Here is a 19,083-nt window from a genome sequence, read left to right as displayed (position 1 = left end):
TGCATCTCTCATAGATGTCCATAGAGTAAAAAGGATTAAGTAGGGCTCATTAATAATATTATTTTAAAGATGCGTCATTTTGGCCTTCCTAACCCCAAATCTTCCGTCACATTGCTTCAAGGTAAGAAGAATGATTTCAAGTCTTGATTTAAACTCATGAGTTCCATACCTGAGGCTACAGAGTTCTCTGTCCCATTCTGCTTTTTGATGCTCTAACTGGGATTTCATTTCTCTTGTTTCCAATAATTCTTCCTGTAGGCCAGTAATCTTGTTTTCTAAACTCTTAACTTTTCCGGCGAGTAGTGTACAATGTCCTTTTTTAAGTTCTACTGATCGTTCATATCTAAGAACTGCATCCTCAATTTTCAAAAGGCTCATAGGATCTGTACAGAGAAAAACACAAGTAAATAAAAATAGGAGTATTTTAAAATCTAAGGACAATAGCAGAATACTTGGAATTCAGTTACTCTGGCAATGACAAAATAGTATCCACATATAAATCCTAACAATATACCAAATTATTATTTTGTCAAAAGATTTACATTGAATTTGAAAATAACATTTCCCTTAAAAGAATCTCTAAGTTACACGTTACTTTATAAAAAACTATCTGAAAACTCAGAATTCTTTATAGCATGAGAAAAACATATGTGAAAAGTAAAAATTGTGATGTGTACTCTGGGTGGGACAAATAAGTAATAAAATGGATATCTATATATTATCTATATACTACAAATATATTGATTTATAAGTATCATAAATGTGTTTTATTCTAAACAGTTATATTTAAACATTGCTTCTTCTTTAGAGACTTATATAAATCTGTAGGTAAGAACTATACAATAACATTCATCCTCATTCATAAATCTGTATGTAACATTTATGTAATAACATTTATCCAATCCATCCATTGGCCAGACTGATGGTAACTTTAACCAAAATACAGCTGAGACACCAGAAGAAAGTGAAAAAATCTTCTGATCATTAAGGAAAATAGCTGCCATGCAACCTAAGCCCTTTATTCTGCAGAGACATATATAGCCAAATTTAGACCTAATCCAGAGTCAGAAATGTGTGTTATATCAAGTTACATATTTAACAGATTTGGTTATCGAGTTTTCCTTGGCAGCTTTCCACATATTTCAATGTTTAGCAGAATTGAAGCAGCAAGGAACTGGGGGATAACAGGGCTGCTAAAGGTAGGCACACTGATTGTAGTAGGCGGTGAAGCTGACAGTAAAGGAAATCCTAAGATCAAAGATTCAAAAAGCAAAAGGACAAACTGAGGCACAGAGAAGGTAAAAGACTTGTTGAGATTCACACAGTTAGTACGTGTATAAGGCAGAATGTGAACCTAGGTATTCATAGTATCATATCCAGTACACTATCCTATATGCCATGCTGACAGAAGAATTATAAAACTAGGCAGAAAATTTGTGAGATTGTTGACATTTCTGGCCATTTAGTGAAGGATTTTTAACATTTTGGTCATTCTTTTCCTGAAAGAGATCATTGCCTGATGTCTTTTGCCTCTAGTAATGTAGATCTCTTCAATGGTTCTCTATTATCAACCAAGCAAACAAAATTCATACACCTTATCCGTTATTAGTGATATTGGTAACTCAGATTAAGTAATATAGCATATGTAGGCTTAAAAATACATTCCCCCACAATATTGTGAAGGTATTTTATAGATTAAGAAACTGAAGCTCCAAGTTTAAGGAATTTGCCTATAGACACAAAGCTAAGCCCTCTACAATTTTGTTCATACCCTACCCTTCCATCTTACTTTTTTTTTTTTGGAGGGGGGAAGGCAGGGCAATGGGGGTTAAGTGACTTGTCCAAGTGACTTGCCACACAGCTAGTAAGTGTGTCAAGTGTCTGAGGCTGCATCTGAACTCAGGTCCTCCTGACTCCAGGGCTGGTGCTCTACTCGCTGTGCCAACTAGCTGCCCCCCCACCCCCCCATATTTACTTCTTACTGCTATATACTGTCTAGTAAAACTGGATTTTTCACTATCATTTTCCTGCCTCTTTACTCAGTTTCCATGCTTGAAATGTTCAATTTATCCCTCTATATTTCCATGATCTACACCTACTGAATTCATACCCATCCTTTAAAACTCAATTCAAATGGTACCTTCACAGACAGGTTATTTTGATTCTTGATAGGTAATGCTCTTTCCCACACTGAACCTCATGTAGCAATATGACAGTGCTCCTCAAATTTTTATGTATTTTTTAATATTAGAGTTATCTATGTAGGCTAGATTCACCTAGCAGATTGCACACTCAATGAGGACAAGGACTGTATCTTGTCTAAACTGTGTATTTTGCACACTGTAGGTACTTAGTAATTCTTTTTTGAATTGAAACAAATAGAAGGTCATCTTCTGTAGCTGAAAAATTCATGACTCTGTAGCCAACATGATACCTTTCACCTTGGCAAGGCTGTCCAGAGATTAGGCTCTAATGTCACAGCCTCCAAGAACCCAAACTCAAATCTACTTTACTATGAGTCAATGGAATAGGACTTCAGTGGTATCTTCTTGTATATACCTACATCTCTGATTTTTGTTTAACACTGGTATTCTGTTAGGAAATTTAAAAATATTCTTACCTTTACAATCAACACCAAGTTGTTCAATCAATAACAAAACATTCTTATAGTTTAAGGGAGGTAAATCATAATCCTCTGTAGCTGTGTCAGATGACTGAGTGAGGTCATCAACATCATCTGCATCCATCTGTACTTTGTCCTATAAAATACATAACAGCAGGGCAAAATAATAAAAACTTAAAAATAATAACAATGGCTAACATTTGTGTAGCACTTTAAGGTTTTCACATTTAATCCACATTATCTTATGACATCTTCACAACTACTTTATGAGATAAGCACTACTCATGATTATTTTACAAACAAGGAAACAGGCTAAGAGAGGTCAGGTGACTTGTCCAGGACCACACAGCTAGCTAGAAGCCCAAGGATGGATTCAAACTCAGGTCTCCTTGACTCTATCTACTATGCCACATAACTACCTAGAAGCTGAATTATTTAGGAACATAACAATATCTTTTATAGATGATAACTAGTCTTCATTTTATTTGGTGGGGGGGGGGGGGGGGGGGAATGAGGGAAAATCCAGCAATAAAATTAGTTTTCTAGCATTCACAGTAGACACATTTCACCAGGAAACTATTTCTAAAAGTATCCATTTTCAAATTAAAGACTCCTATACTTTATAATGCAAAAAAGAGGTCCTACCTGTTCACTGAAACATGAATTATTCTAAACCAATTTATATTTGTGGCATTTTTTACAGTACCTTATTCTTTTCATTCAATGTTTTCTTTGCAGGCCTAAAAGACAAATAATACTTGTTAGTGTGACTATAAACAGATAAAATACATATAAAATTTGTTATCGTTGTAACTGTTTGACTTAATATATCCCCTTGAAAATCATATGCTTTTTCACGTTTCAAGCCGATTACATAAAACGCTGAAAATAATAGTATTTGATCTTGTAGCCATAATTTATAATATAAGCTTATCTTCGCCTCTTAACACGTTTTTAAAAGAAACAAAAAAATTATTTATGTAACATCTAAATTTCTTCCCATAAATAAAAAGCTTGAGGGATTATTTTCAAAGTGAATGTCAGTCAAAAAATCTTAACTTGTGATATAATAACAATCATTTATTTTTTCGACTGTTCATATGCCAAAGTCTCTGTTGTTAAGATTCCAAGATAACAAGAATTTGGGCCGAATACTATAATGATAGTGGGTATGAACTGAGTTATCAACAAATATTAAATTATGCCCATTATCTTTGACCGTATTCTAAATTTTAGAAAATATCATATATGGTAACTAACACAATCATAATTGTAAAATTCAAGTTATATGTACGTGTATTCTATTTACTATATCGTAAGCTCCAAAAGGTCAGAGACTATCTTATTCACCTTTCTATCTTTCCCAGGGCCTGGCATAAGGCTCTTCACATTGTATGTGATTAATGCTTTTTAAACAAGTTTACCAGCACATTGGATGGACCCCTTGTGGAAGAAATATGAAAGGACGTGGACATTACTCTGACAGGATGAGGAACCCTGATCTTCCCCTCTGGAAAAAGTACTCATGTTGATGAAACCATATACAAATCCTCTGCAGTACTGAACTACCAAACTTCAACGTGATTAAATAACAATAAATAAATAAAGAAATAGATAAATAAAATTCAGAGACAGAAATTCTATGAAAGAATGATTGGCTCTTTCTAGGAATTTAAAAAGTAACAAGATATACTGATATAAGTGATCTAATCAGAGAATATTCTATAAATTAGAGGTAGAAAAAGCAGTTAGAAGTAAATTCTGGATGTAGGGGATGAAAATGGGTTCAATCACTTCCCAGGGGCTTAATCAACTCTTACATTCATACACAATCTTAAGTTACACAGAGTATACTGCATACCCAGCAAATCCCCATATTTGTCTCTATATCGATTGCTAAGTAGTTCCATTAAGTATGATCTGTTTCAGTGAAGACTACTGTAAAAACAGCAATCATTAGCAGAGTACTCTGTACACAAGAGAAAAATCATATATTTATTAAGTGAATAATTATAGTTCATATAGTTCACTTTACAAAGAACTTTCCTTGCAACCATCCTATTGGTAATGCCAGTATTATAATTCCCCATCCTACAAATGCGTGGCACATCCTAGGTCCCACTGCTAATTTTGGCAGTGTGGTACAGTGTGGTACACTGGAGTCAGAAAACCCAGGTTCAATTTCTGCCTCTGCCTCCTTTTACTTGTGTGATATCAGGCAAACCACTAATCACTGAGTCCATTTTCCTCATCTCTAAAATAAGGACGCTGGACTAGATGATCTCTAAAGTGCTTTGCAGTTCTAAATCTATCCTACACAGTAGTAGAGTGGAAGCTTGAACCCTAATCTTCTGACTCCAAGTTTGATATTCCTTCCACTATTGCTTAGGCACGGTGAAAACCACATCCCTATTGACTCATATCTATCCTGATGTGTTCTGTCACCACAATGAGTAAAATGGAGTGCATTATGTTCCACTATGCTAGAGAAAGAGAGAATTTCAACTATCAAACAGTGGGAAGTAGTGTGGTACATATATGAAAGGGACTCTGGGCCTCCTAGATTTACCATAATAGCTAGCTTTTCTGGCATTTGGAAGATAGTTGCCTGCCGTAAAAGTGCTATTGTGCATGTCTCATGCCATCAGTTATTCAGAAAGAATAGTCAACTGTCAGGACAAAGATTAACAGCACTTCAGTCTTCTACAACTACAAAAAGTACACATTGCTAATATTTTTCCATGAGAAAATACAGTAGCATTTTACCTTTCTTCATCATGATCTGCTTCACTTAAACTGCTGTCTTCAGGACCATGGACTAGGATATCAACTAAGGAATTCACCTTTTCACAAGATGAAATAATACCAGGAGCCTCTGAAATCCACTTATCATTTTGAGGCTTTTTTACTTCTTTCATATGCATGACAGAATCATTGCTGAAAAAAAAAATCCATGGAGGGATGTTTAAATTGTTCTTTATTGAAAATTGCTAAGAAAACAATGGGGAAAATTAAGTGAAAAGAAAACAGTGGGGAAAATTATTTTTCCTTCTCTTTTAACACATACTACCTATTGTTTCCAGACTAACCTTCCTTAAATAAGACTTTGAGCATATTCCCCAGGTGATAAACATTTAATGGCCACCCTATTTTATAGAGCATCAGATCTGAACTGCCTGGCCGGGAAGTTCTTTTATATTTGGACCTACCTTATTAATCCAACAAAGGTTCTCTATACTACTTTTCAAAATGCAAGGTCCATTCTAGTCAGATTTGTATCTTCTCTAATCTAGGAATATGTTCTGCTCCAAACTTTCATATGATGCGTTTTCTTTGCCTAAAATGCTTCCCATCTCCTGCCTATACTTGGGCTAAAAGACAACTAAAAAAACTGGGTAGTTGTGACTAGACAATTTATGTGCAAAATATTTGGGAGTCTGGTAGAAGGTAGTTTTGTTACGGGCCAACAAGGCCAAGAGAAAGTACAAAAAATTAACATGACTATAGGTCAGACTCTAAGAGGCAAGAGAATCTGGAAGGAGGAAGGTGACAATATCCTTATACTATACCCTGGTCAGAATATATTTGAAGAACTGTGTTCATTTCTGGGAGACATATTTTAGGAAAGATATTTAGAACTCAGAATATGTCCAGAGGACAGAAAACAGGATGGAGAGAGACAAAGACCAAGTCAAATAAGGAGCAGCTGATGGCATTGCAGATGTTTATCCTAGAGAAGAGAAGATGAAGAATTGGGAGGATAGGGACTGGTAAATGTATTCAAATACATATGTTTAATCGACCCCCAAAAGGGTAGGACTAGGGGCAAAGAAGCACATTTAGGATCAATACATAAAAAAAAAAACAACTTCCAAATAATTAGACTTATTTACATAGGAATGGACTGCCTTAGGAATTAGCACATTTCTCTGTGTGTGTGTGTGTGTGTGTGTGTGTGTACATACACACAGGCACAAACCAGTGAGCAATTAACAATCACAAATGTGGGAAGACTGTTATTTGATCCTAGCTTTAATGGACCTCAAAACCCTGCCTGTTGCACAGCCTTTAGGTACCTTCACCCTCCCACTCTGATAAAGTATCAAAGAAGGACTTTATTGGGAAAAAACAAATAAATCTGACACATTTTGTAATAATTTTTGATATCAATTTATCTCAGCCCCTAATCTAATTCAGAGATTTCACAGAAGTTGATTAGAATGTTCCCCTGCAGATTAGCCTGCTTCAATTAACTTTCAGTCAAAACTTTTCCAAAGAATAGTCATTTCTCTTGTACTTTAGAATTATTTTTCTCTCCCACTGCTAAACATATACCACAATGAGGTCTTTTTACCCAATGGCAAAAAACATCCTAGAAACACCAAAATATTCATAGCAACACTTTTTGTAGTAGCAAATAACTGGGAATAGTTGACTGAAGAATGGCTAAACAAATTGCGGTCTGGTAATATAATGGAACATTGCTGTGTGTGGTTAGAAATGATGTTTATATAGAAGGATGACAATATTTACACAAATTAATGCAAAATAAAGTAAGGACAACCAGGACAACAATATCTATCATAACAGCAACAATGTAAATATTCAGGACAATAAAAAAACTGAAACGAAATGCTGTGAAATTATAATGACCAAGCGTGGTCTAGATGAGAAGGTACCTCCTTCCCTTCATGCCAGGTGGAAGACTATCAGTGTGGAGCACAATATTGACAGGGTGGTTAGCTGTGCTGAACTCTATTTTAATTTTTTATTTTTTGTTTTAGGGGATGTTTCTCTGGAAGGTGAGGAGAGATATATTGGGAAATGAGGCTGATACAAAAACAAAAGATGACAATTAAAACAAAAGTGTACTTTCTCTCCACTACCCGTGGCTTTACAGTCTCTCACAAAGGAGTTTAATATGGCCACTTCTCGCTAATCAGGGGAAAAATAGACAACTTTCTGTCTGCATGCCACTGGAAAAGACATCCTTTTCAGTGCCTGTCAAATAGGTTATGCTTGTATAAATAGTCTTACTGAACTTATATAATTTTTGCTTTTGAAATTCATTAGCCCGCAATATGCTTAAATTACTTGTGATCAAGTTCATAAAGTAAACTTGGGCTTGCTTTTTCTACATTCTCTACTTCCTAAATGTCAATCCAGAACACATCCAGATTCAGGATCTTATGAGTTGGAACTTTAGCGTCATCTAGTACAACCCGAACTTGAAATGTGAATCCTCTCTACCATATTCCTGTCAGGTTGTCATCTATCATCTTATGGTCCTATGATTTTTTTTTTTTGTGGGACAGTAGGTAGCAGTTATATGCTTTTTGCTCTTCCTCAGTCTGTCCAGAACCCATATGAGCAGTAGAGGGCCTTATGAAGCAAGTGCTATATGGGACCTTCTCTCTACTTTTTTTTTTTTTGCCAATTTTCCCTTTTTCTTCCTCCATCCTTGGAGAACACCAAACCTTTCTCTCCTCAGTCCCATGTTTGGAGGAGAGAACCAGAATCTCCTTCCACTTGGACCCTCTGCTATTCCCCTTCACCCACTCTCCACATGGTAGTGAGTTGGTGGGTGGTTCTTTTATATCTTGCATATCCTCAAGTGAAAGTGTGAGCTTCCGAGAGTCTAGGTTGTCTGACTTCTTTATTTGTATCCTCAGTGCTTGGCACATAATAAGCACTTAAATTCATTCATTTTTTTAAACACGGAAAGCTCCATTTATTTTTTTTCTCTTAATAGTATTTTATATTTTTCCAATTACATGTAAAGATAGTTTTCTTTTTCTTTTTTTTTTTTGAGGGGGGAAGGCAGGGCAACTGGGGTTAAGTGACTTGCCCAAGGTCACACAGCTAGTACATGTGTCAAGTGTCTGAGGCTGGATCTGAAGTCAGGTACTCACTGAGCCACCTACTGCCCTGTAAAGATAGTTTTCAACATTCATTTTTATGAGGTTTTGATTTCCAATTTTTTTCTCTCTCCCTCTCTCCCTTCACCTCCCCAAGACAGCAAGCAATCTGATATAGTCTATACGTGTACAATCATATTAAACATATTTCCACATTAGCCATGTTATGAAAGAAGAAATTCATTCATTCTTGAACACTTCTAATGATGGGGTACTTTCTACCTACTAAGAGAGCCCATCTCATTTATTTTTGGTAGCCATAAGCATATTTTAATATCTCATTAAGACTTATTTATACACTTGAAAACTATCTTGATTTACTCCTTACCGCCCATATCTTACACTGCAAGTTATTCTTTTGGATCTCATCAAAGGCTACCTACTCTCCTTCTTCAATAGATGTTGATGCGACAATGCCAGAATAAAAGAACATACTGAAAGCAAAAGAGAAATATATATGCATAGGACTTGAATTTCTTTCTTGACCAAAAACAAGACAGAAGTTAATGCACACTGAATCTGATTCCAGGTTATTAGAGCTAATTGAACTCAACCATTAACTTTAACATTTGATAATAATACTCCTATTAAATATTTTGACAAACTTACCCCTTTAAAAGATAGTGCATAGGTGCTGAACTTTGCTTGGAAGAAGAAATGCTCTTTATTGGAATTTCTGCCCCAGGGATTTTATTTTCCTCATCTTTACCATCTTGATTGCTCTCCATAGAAAACAGGTCATTAACTTTGCCAATCGTTCTATTTTCACTTAATTTACCACTGTCTCTTTCCTCCAATGTTTCATTTTCATTATACTGATGCTTTTTCTTTTCCTCTTCAACCTAAAAGGAAAGTTTAGTACTTAGTACAGCTGTCATTTTATTAAAAAAAATTATGTGCTTACTTAGAGACAAGTACAAGACTTGTGATTTAACTAGTCCAAGTCTTAGAAAAGGAAACTCCTTCTACCACTGCTGGTCTGAACCTTCTCAGCAACTTATAGTTGTAGAGAGTTGTCTAGAACCCCCAGATGTTAAATGACTTGCCTAGATATGTTAGAAACTGGACTTGAACTAGGTCTTCCTAGTTTGCTATCCACTATGCCATGCTTTCTCTCCTATTCTTACTTTTATTTTGAAATATATACCTAAATATCTATATTATTATCAATTACTTTTTATTTTGGAAACAAAAATTGTCATAAATTTTTTAAGACAAATTACTCAACTTTCAAAAGGATAGCTTGATTCCCATCTCATTTTTTCTCATCCTTTTTTCATGTTCTCTCATTTCCCTACTTTAACAAGCAGACAAAGGGAAACAGATATGATGACACACACATTCACTCATTTTCAGCCTTTTCTACCTTGACCCCACAATAAACTGAGAGGCCAAGCTGAGGACTGAAATAATTATCCTTCATTATTTTCCACCATACAATGGGTGTTTCCCATCCCATATTCCATTTCTCATTCCTGACTGTGGAGTTCAGGGAGTAAAAAACAAAACAAAACAAAAAATTGGAGGTAGTCACTGAAATATTGGATCAATACTCATAACAACATAGGAAACGAAGCGGAGTGGGATTTAGGTAGTGTGACTGCTACATTCTGGAAAATCAATGCTGTTCACTATGCATGTTCACAGAAGCACAATTTCTTTTAGATTTGGAAAAAAATCTTAGTCTAATGCTATCATTATATAGATGAGGATCCTGAAGGACAGAAACATTAAGCAACATGGGCAAAATCATACTGAGTACACTGGGTGGAGGTCCCCACATTTGATTCAGAAGGAGTATTCCAGAATGAAGTGCATTATACTTAAAAATATAGAAGAGGAAGCATTGAGCTTGTTTTCAGAAGCTTTAGGCTTAAATACTAATTTGGCCTATTTCCTGAAATCGTTTAAATATTTTGAGCTTCAATTTCCTTGTCTGTAAATATGGGTCACACCTGCTTTATAGGAATAGTAATGAAGATCAAGTGAGATAATGTCTAGAAAATATTTTTGTAATCTGAGAGTTATATAAAATGTGAATTACTATTATTATTTTTTGGACAGGATCTGTGATTTCATCAGTGTAGGTAACTCCAAATAAGGAAACTCCCCCTAGAAATGCAGATCAGCCCCTGCTTCTAGTCTCAGGATTAGTAAGGTAAAATGACTTGCCCAGGGTGATACTGCTAGTATGTGTCAGAAGCAGGACCTGAACCCAGGTCTAACTGAATGAGTTTAGTGCTCTATCCACTAGCCTCTGCTGCATCTTGAGTCACTATTGTGAAAGGATAATTATAAGGCAGACGTGAATGTATAGATGAGCCAAGAGACCCTGGACATGTAATTTAACCTCCTTGATCCTAAACTTTTCTTATCCATAAGATAATAGGGTTTGACTGGATGACTGCCGATGCTCCTCCCAAAAAATAAAATTCAATGATTAAATGAATTGTGCTAGTTTGATAGTACCTAAAGCCAGTCAATGTGCAAGTATATCAGAAGTCAATGTTTTGCCATTATTTTTCCATCTTTTGCTGACATTTTATATTACCTCTTTGGGCTAAGATGATAATTGTCTATAGCAAATGAAAATACTTTAAAAGAACTAAATTCAAAAAAGAGCAGCATTGAACTTGTAGTCAGAAGGGCTAGAAGTCCCAACTCTGTCATTTATTAATTGTGGGATAAATAGAGAAACACTGTATTAATGCCTTTTTGAAAATTGATACAAACTGAATTAGCAAAAATGTGTTTTATTTTGTTTTGATGCAAAAAAATTAAAGTCTAAGAATTTTAGTAAAGTCACTAAAGATAAACATAGCAGATCATAATAAAAGTATTAGTCCAATCAGGTGGATTTATTAGAAATTTCCTAATGTTAGCCTCCATCTTCAATATTTTAAGCCACATCTTACACTTGGCTAAGAAAATAAAAATGTCCATAGGAAGCAAAATTACTTCAAACGTAAAATACTACAGGGACTTGGATAAAAGAGAATATGAGTTTACTACATTTCTTTTAAGCCTACGCCCTAACTATCTTTAGGCTTATCCTTGTTCTTTTGGCCACACAGTCTAATATTCGAATTTGCATGTCAGCGTTAGAAAGTTTCTTGTTTTCATGCAAACTACTTTGGAATCTGATGCAATAATTTAGATGACCAAAATAAAGATTATAAAAAAGGCTTTCTGGATATTTTCCTTAATTCAACTTTAAATTTACCTTTTACAAATAGCAAACATTTAAACACAGCATTTTTATCACAGGAAAAGTCAATTACACAGGATGACGGATGAAGAGGAAAAATAAATAGAATGTACAGTGGCAGGAGGTGAATCTACCTCTTTCTGTAGTTGTATTTTTTCTTTCTCCAAAGCCAGGAACTCTACTTGCAATACTCCTAACTCATTTTTAAATCTTTGCATATCTTGATTTAATTCTTCGTCCAGGTGCATTTGTGATATTTTGTCATTATATGGAAGGGAGTGTCTCCAATGTCTTTGCTCATTTGTAGAATTACTGGCATTATGATCACTATTCTGGAATAAGTTTTCTTTTAGTTTTGTTTTCTCATTAAGTTTTGTTGCAGTAATAAGTTTGGCTTTCTTTTTTTGGATGATTGATTTCATATCATCAGAGCAAGTAAACTGGGCACCAAAATGGCTTCCTAGACCACTTAGTTGTAGCAAATGTCCTGAATCTGGTTCCAAATTTGTGGTATTTCTGTTCAGACTTCCTGCCAGTTGTATACCAAATGCTCCATCTTCCTTCATTTCATTTATAGCTATTTGTGAGCCAGCTATTTTTATGTGTTCTGCATCATAAGCAACATCTTCATTTAAACTGCAAGGACATTCAATTTCTGGCTTATTATCATTCTTATGGTGTAGGTTGCTACTTTCTGAGCATAGATTAGAAGATGACTGAAGAAAATTTTCTTGGAAAGTGAGCTTTAAATTCTGTAAAACAGCATTTTCCAGATTGTAATCCCATTGTTCAGGAAATGGCTGAACTCCTACAGTGAGAGGGCCTCCATAGTTCTCCATTTCCTCAGTACCACTTGAGTTATTTGCCAAATTAGGGGATGCTTCCTGTAACTGTTTTGATTCCTCTTCAAAGACATCTTGTGGATCCTCTTCTTGTAAATTCTCCGTAGGCTGAGCAGCAATTTTGTCCTTTTCATAAATTTCACCAAATATCTGCTTTAACTCAGTTGTAACAATTTTAAAATTCTTTTTGACTTGCATTTTCTCCTGTTCAACCCACATTTTTTCATACCTTTCTTCCCAATTTGGATCTGTATCTAAATTCATGTCACCACTATTAGATTCCTTATTGGGTTCCAGTCCTTGAGAAATTCTTTTCAGAGAAAGTGGAAAACTAAGTGGCTTTACGTGTTTCTTAGGTGCTGCTTGTTCTGGTATGTTGGCTGTTTCTAGAGTAACTTTATCCTTGGGTAATGAAATATGGAAGAAGAAAAATTAAAGAATAAACAAACAATAGTTAAAATTAATCTTTTAAGCTTAAGATCTTACCTACTCCCAAATCATTGTGTTTTAAGGGAATGTTAAAAATTATTTAAACTTTCCCTAAATGATAGAACAAATAAAATTTCAAAGTAAGTTTTATCCACAGTATTGTGGATTAGGGTAAGTGTATTATTATTCTTATGCCACACTATATTCCTAACAAAACAAACAGGAACAATTTCCCACTTCATATCTTATTTTTTTATGGTCTCATAGTAAAATACTTTTCAAAATCACTTAAAAAGAGACAATAATTTTAAATGGTTAAAATTATATTAAAATATGTTCTGCCTAATGAAAAAAAACAAACCAAATAAAATATAAACTTGGCATGAGATAGAAAACTCACCTTACTATTTCTTTTAAGTAGTGAGATTCTTTACTATATTTGCCTATTGCTGACTTCTAAATTTCTTTAAATTGAAGGTCAATTATAGGTGTAAAAACAGCAAGTCTAAATAATAACATGTGTCTATGGGAAACTAGAATGTGATTTAAAATAACTGTATTGTCATGAGATATACCTGTATAGAGTGTCCACTTCTGAGTTTGCTTCCAGTAAAAACCACATTTCTGATTATTTTACTAACTGGAATGTAGGAGTTGGCAAGAGAAGGGAGATGATTTTTGTATATAATTCAGAACAAGAAATAAGAAATGATTGCAATATACAACTTAGTTCCATGAACTGAATTAATGGGGATTATGGGGTAGGAAATGACTGCTTCAAAACAGCCAAATAAGACATGATTCCCTGAGGTCAATATAGGTAAGAACCATGGATCCAACTCTAAAAGCAAGATTCTCCAAATGTTCAGATATACTGGGATTACAGTCCCATAATTAGTTTACATGGGATAAACCACAGTACTGATAGTCTACACACAGATATTTTTGAATAAATTATATATAAAAAGTTTACATGACAGAATCACTTTCTATTATCTACACATGACCACAATCAGCTTTTTTTTGTTGTTCAGTTATAGCCAACTCTTTGTGACCCCATTTGGGGTTTTCTTGGTAAAGATACTAGAGTGGTTTGCCATTTCCTTCTCCAGCTCATTTTACAGATGAGGAAACTAAAGCAAACAGGGTTAAGTGACTTGACCAGGGTCATACAACTAGTAACTAGTTGTCTGAAGCCAGATTTGAACTGAGTAAGACGAATCTTTCTGATTCCAAGCTTGGTATTTTACCCACCTTGCCATGTAGCTGTCCATACCAAAATAAACTACTTTATGTTACCTACAATATCATTTCCCCCAAACTGGACATTCAAAAAGCCTTAATTTAAACAAGATGGCAACATTTTATTCTACCGACTTTCACTAAGGTCAACTGATTTTTACTATATTCCAAATTCATAGATTCACCAAATCTCAAAGTCAGAAGGAAATTAGTCCATTACATCTGGACAGAAATCTCATCTACAATATCCCTAATAAGTTGACATTCAGCTTCCAGCTGGAGATATCCAGTGGTAGGGTACATACCACTTTCTAAAGCAGTTATGTTCTCTATTGCTCTATTAATTGTTGATAGTGAAGCCATTATTTTCTTTAATGAACATAAAGTGAAAGAATCATTTCGTGCAACTGTAAGGGCTCAAAAGGTTATTATAGCCCTAGATCATAACCACTTTCTATTGTATATCATGGCTACTCCTTGAGCTGAAACCTATGCATTCTAAGAAAATATTTAATTAACTGACTTGTTGATGACTGTGGTGCTATTTGGGCAACACTCAGATTAAAATTCTATAATACATTAATGAGGATAAGTCATACAGTAACAAATTTCAGATTATTAGGAAATAACATTAGAACAGTGGTTTTAACAGTTGTTTATGGGGCAGTGACATGATGAAGAAAGCTGTGTAGGCTAGGCAAAGTATAGGATTGAAGGCCCTGGTGGTGAACTGGAACTTAGTATTAGAAAGATTCTATGGGAGGGTAAGACTGTGTGATGTGATTCATCTTTCACCCCTCTCTTGCCTCTTGATTGTGGAGAACATAAGAATTAAGTGAAACATGATAACAAGACTCTAAGATCAGATTCTCTCTTGTATAGAACATCTGAAACATGGGCTTTGGAACTCTTCTAATTTCTGTTAAGTAAGACATTGCCAGGAGGCTCTAGAGTATGGGGCACTCCAACACCATCCTCACGAGTTCAAATTATCTGATTAGGATTAGGACCTCAAGGCACTGAAACTAATTTGGATATAGGGCTGAAGAATCTTTTTATTCTTTGAATAGTTACAGTTTACCAGGGAGTTGCCATGTGGCCAGTGATGGGGTGCTTGGGTGCTTGTGCTTGGACCCTAATTCTAACAGCCCTTGCCTGGCTGCCTGTGCCTGAACCCCAATTCCAAAACCACATCCAGTTCTAAAATCACATCTCTCCCTAGCCTTAAAATACTGTCTCTCTAGCTCAAGGGCAGCATGCCCCAGCAACACACTTATCTCTACTCCTTTCATAGTAGGCAGCCCTGTGTACTGATAATTGGCTGTGCATTGGGTCTTGACCATATTTACTACTTACTGACCTTACTGATATGTATCCTAGACATGGTCAAATGTATACTCTCTTACATTTTTTTTGTCTAACAAGACATTTGATAAGGGCCATCTAGATATTCCCAGTCAGCCCTGAACGCTAGTTAACTTAGTGACGTTTCACAGTCAAAACACTCCTCCAGGTTTCCCCCCCCCCGCCTTGGGCTATTTCCCAGTGAACTCTGGATAATACGCCTGTGTAGTAGATACAAAAAGTGCACATTCCTTTAAGAACTGACCACCCCTTAACCACTCCCTAATCCCACCCCAAAACACCTAATTGACATGTTTTACCCCCAAATCTTATATATAAGCTATCCCTGTACCCCTCTAAGGTTGCAGGTTCCCTAAGAACTCTTGCCTGCTGTAAAGCATAATAAATCTTTGCCAACTTGACTTAAAGAATGCTTGAGATCGTGAATTCATTCAGACAGCCCCTACCCTCCCCAATACTAGGGTCCTTGAGAGGCACTTCCCCTCAGCGACCCGGTCTGAGAACTCCAGTCCTGGGAACTTTAGTTTTGGGATTCCTTAATCCCTGGGTTTTTCCTCCCTCAACAGTTACAATACTTCAAAGAAAAGGTCCTAAGGGGCTAGACACCTTATAAGTTTCCTTTTTTTTTTTTTAAATTGTCAGTAGTAGACTAGAGAACAAAAGACTAGATTCAACAAATGTAAAAGATGCAGTGTGCCTGGATTTCAACAAGTATTTGAAAAAGGTTCTCACAAAATCTTAGTGGACTAGATGAAAAATGTGGACTCTATTAAAGGAAAATTCAGTAGGTTTGGAGCAGCTTCATTGGGAAGACCCAGTGATGACTAATTTAATGTGGAGGGCAGTTGGTAACTTTATCCTCAGTCTTGTTCTGTTCAACATTTTAAACTGACAGTCAAGAGGAAGTGATATATGGAATGCTTATTATCAGATTTGTAAATGTCATAGAATTGGAACAGGTTGCTAATAAAATAAGTCACAGAACTGAGATTCCAAGGGATTTTGATAGATTGGAACAATGGGTTGGTGCTAAGAAGATACAGTATAAAGGGGACAAAGGTAAAACCTGGACTTGGATTAAAAAAAAAAACCTACATATATACACAATGGGAAAAAGTTTTTCAAAGGAGTTCCTGAGAGAAAGACCTAGAAGTATTTGTTAGCAGGCCATAAGTTTAATACTGATGTGGCTATCAAAAAAGCTCATGGGATCTTTGTCTGCAGCGAAATTAGTACAGCCTCCTTACTGAGAAACATGACAATCCTCTACTCTGTCCTGGTCAGACCACATCTGTATTATTATGCTTAGACAGGGCACTGGAAAACTGCAGTGCCCTCAGAGGAACTAAAAGAGAGCTCAGAAGTCATCCATGATTCATATCACAGGAGGGTCGGCTCTGTAGGAAAGAAGATTTAAGGGATGCCGATAACAGTCATCAAATATTTAGAGGATTAGAATGCAGGAGGGCTTGCCTTGTACAGCTTGACTCTGTAAGTCAGAACCAGGAGCCCACAGTGGACATTATAGATAGGTAAATTATAGCTCAACCTACAGTAAACATCCCCAACAATTAGGGCTGTTCGAATAGACAATGGGCTGCTTTATTTGAGTAGTAAGTTTCCAGTCATAGAAAGCCTTCAACTACTTTTGGGGGTGGGTGTTACAGACAGCATTGGTTATGTGGCTTAAGGATAGACTAGATTAACTTCAATCATCAACGCTAAGATTTTATTATTATGGCATAAATGCCATACATTAACATTATAAAACACTGAAAGAAAGAATTTAGTGTATTTGTCTAAAATGATACAAATTCTAAGATATTGACATTCTAGGTTATTATCTTGCCACCGGTGACTAATAATTTTAGCCCGGCTATAAGAAAGAAATCAGGACTAAGATACTCTTTCACATGCATCCAGATCCATGGTAATTCTGTTATTGCCATTATTTTGCCTACTACTACCACTACTCTACAAGGACTCTTCCTTTACTCTATTATTATAGAATGAGGAATGAAGTTTTGCTGTTAGCCTCCGAACTTGCAAAGAAAATTTCAACTCCTGAAATCAGACAAAAATGCATTTAAAAGTAAACTAAGCTCTGAAAAACTTCCAATAAAACTAGCATGAAAAGTACTTTTACTGAAGTAAAATATCAGAAATTTGAAAATCATTTTCACATACCTGTTCTGGGTCACTTTTATCAAACCTTCCTTGGCTGTCTTCTGATGATCCTTTAAATTCCAATTCTTGTGTTAAATCTACATTAATATTTAAGTAAAAATTTATTTTACTGAGAATTACTTTTCTTATATGAATGAAACTCCCCCATTAATGGTAATGGCAGGTATGACAGCTATAATTTAATCTACTGAAATAAACTTTAAAATAAAGTATAAAATGTAAGAAATTTCCATCTTACTAATTATACATTTAGCTGATTATTTTGTAATCTCAAGCTACTGCTACATTTTAAGTTTCTTGTGAGATGCTCATTTCATACCAAAATCACAGGAAGCTGTGAAGATTGATTTATATATTTAATCTAGTTGAAACTGTTACATTTGAAAATGAAAGGTAAACTGAGAGACAATGGTCTGTGCACAACCAATTTATTAGGCTAGCAGTAACCAATAAATTGGGTCACTTGTCTTTCTCCATGATCAAAGACCATGAGGTAGGGATTACAAGCCTTCATAGAGTTTGGGGAAGTACAAGAGAACAAAGAATAGAGTTGGGTAGGTGGGAAAACAATGAGAAAGGTTATGAAGCAGACAGCATCCTGGGCATGAGGACATGACTGATGGGAAATTGAGAATGAAGAGTTAGCAACAAACCCTTCCTTCTCTATTGTGACTAAGAAATGATCATTGCTTGAGTTTACTTGCAAGGTTAGAGACAGTGGACCAGATTTCTCTTGATAATGACTCAGAAATCCTTGAAAGATATCTTGGTGGTATAAAGAGACTAGAACAGACTCCCTGGTGTCCACAGGACTCCTTTAAGGGTAACAGATTTCCTTGACACAAGAATACTAAAGTGATTAACAAGAGAACTGGATTTCTAAATTTAACTCATCACGGGACAGATGAATTTCTGAACTAAGTTTAGAGGCAAAGAATCATGATTTAGGCAGTGAGAGGACAAAATCAATTAAAAAAAAAGACAGAATCAATTTGATTATTTCAAAACACAGAGAGAACAAAACTTAAATCTTAATGTATGAAACCAATGGCCAGGATTAAGCTAAGAAACATGAAAATAAGATACACAGATAATACTCCAGCAGTTAATTTGAAAGTCACTGTAAGACTTTTAGTTACCTCAAAGCTAGATGAGAGTATGATTACAGAGACAGAATTAACATAACTTCTAAAGATGAGGAAGAGATAACTGTATATGCCACAAGTCAAATAAATCTACTGAAACAAAAGCAACACAAACAGTTAAACC

The 19,083-nt window shown here is 35.4% G+C and overlaps 1 protein-coding gene across 1 annotated transcript in view; it reads right to left on the bottom strand.

The window, feature by feature from the left end:
• The window catches only part of LOC118849922 (ankyrin repeat domain-containing protein 26-like), a 71,542-nt gene that overhangs the window by 37,955 nt on the left and 14,504 nt on the right, over positions 1-19,083 (bottom strand). Inside the window, exons 10-16 of the mRNA XM_036759023.1 lie at positions 17,815-17,891; positions 11,884-12,993; positions 9,151-9,383; positions 5,390-5,560; positions 3,330-3,363; positions 2,621-2,759; positions 170-383 (exon numbers count right to left, since the gene is read on the bottom strand). Of these exons, the coding sequence (XP_036614918.1) occupies positions 170-383; positions 2,621-2,759; positions 3,330-3,363; positions 5,390-5,560; positions 9,151-9,383; positions 11,884-12,993; positions 17,815-17,891 (1,978 nt within the window). The remainder of the gene's footprint in view (positions 1-169; positions 384-2,620; positions 2,760-3,329; positions 3,364-5,389; positions 5,561-9,150; positions 9,384-11,883; positions 12,994-17,814; positions 17,892-19,083) is intronic.

Source organism: Trichosurus vulpecula, chromosome 5 (genome assembly GCF_011100635.1).
Source record: "Trichosurus vulpecula isolate mTriVul1 chromosome 5, mTriVul1.pri, whole genome shotgun sequence".
In the NCBI taxonomy this organism is placed as follows: domain Eukaryota; kingdom Metazoa; phylum Chordata; class Mammalia; order Diprotodontia; family Phalangeridae; genus Trichosurus; species Trichosurus vulpecula.
The sequence above is the reverse complement of the archived record's forward strand: the minus strand, read 5'-3'. Positions and strand labels throughout refer to the sequence as shown.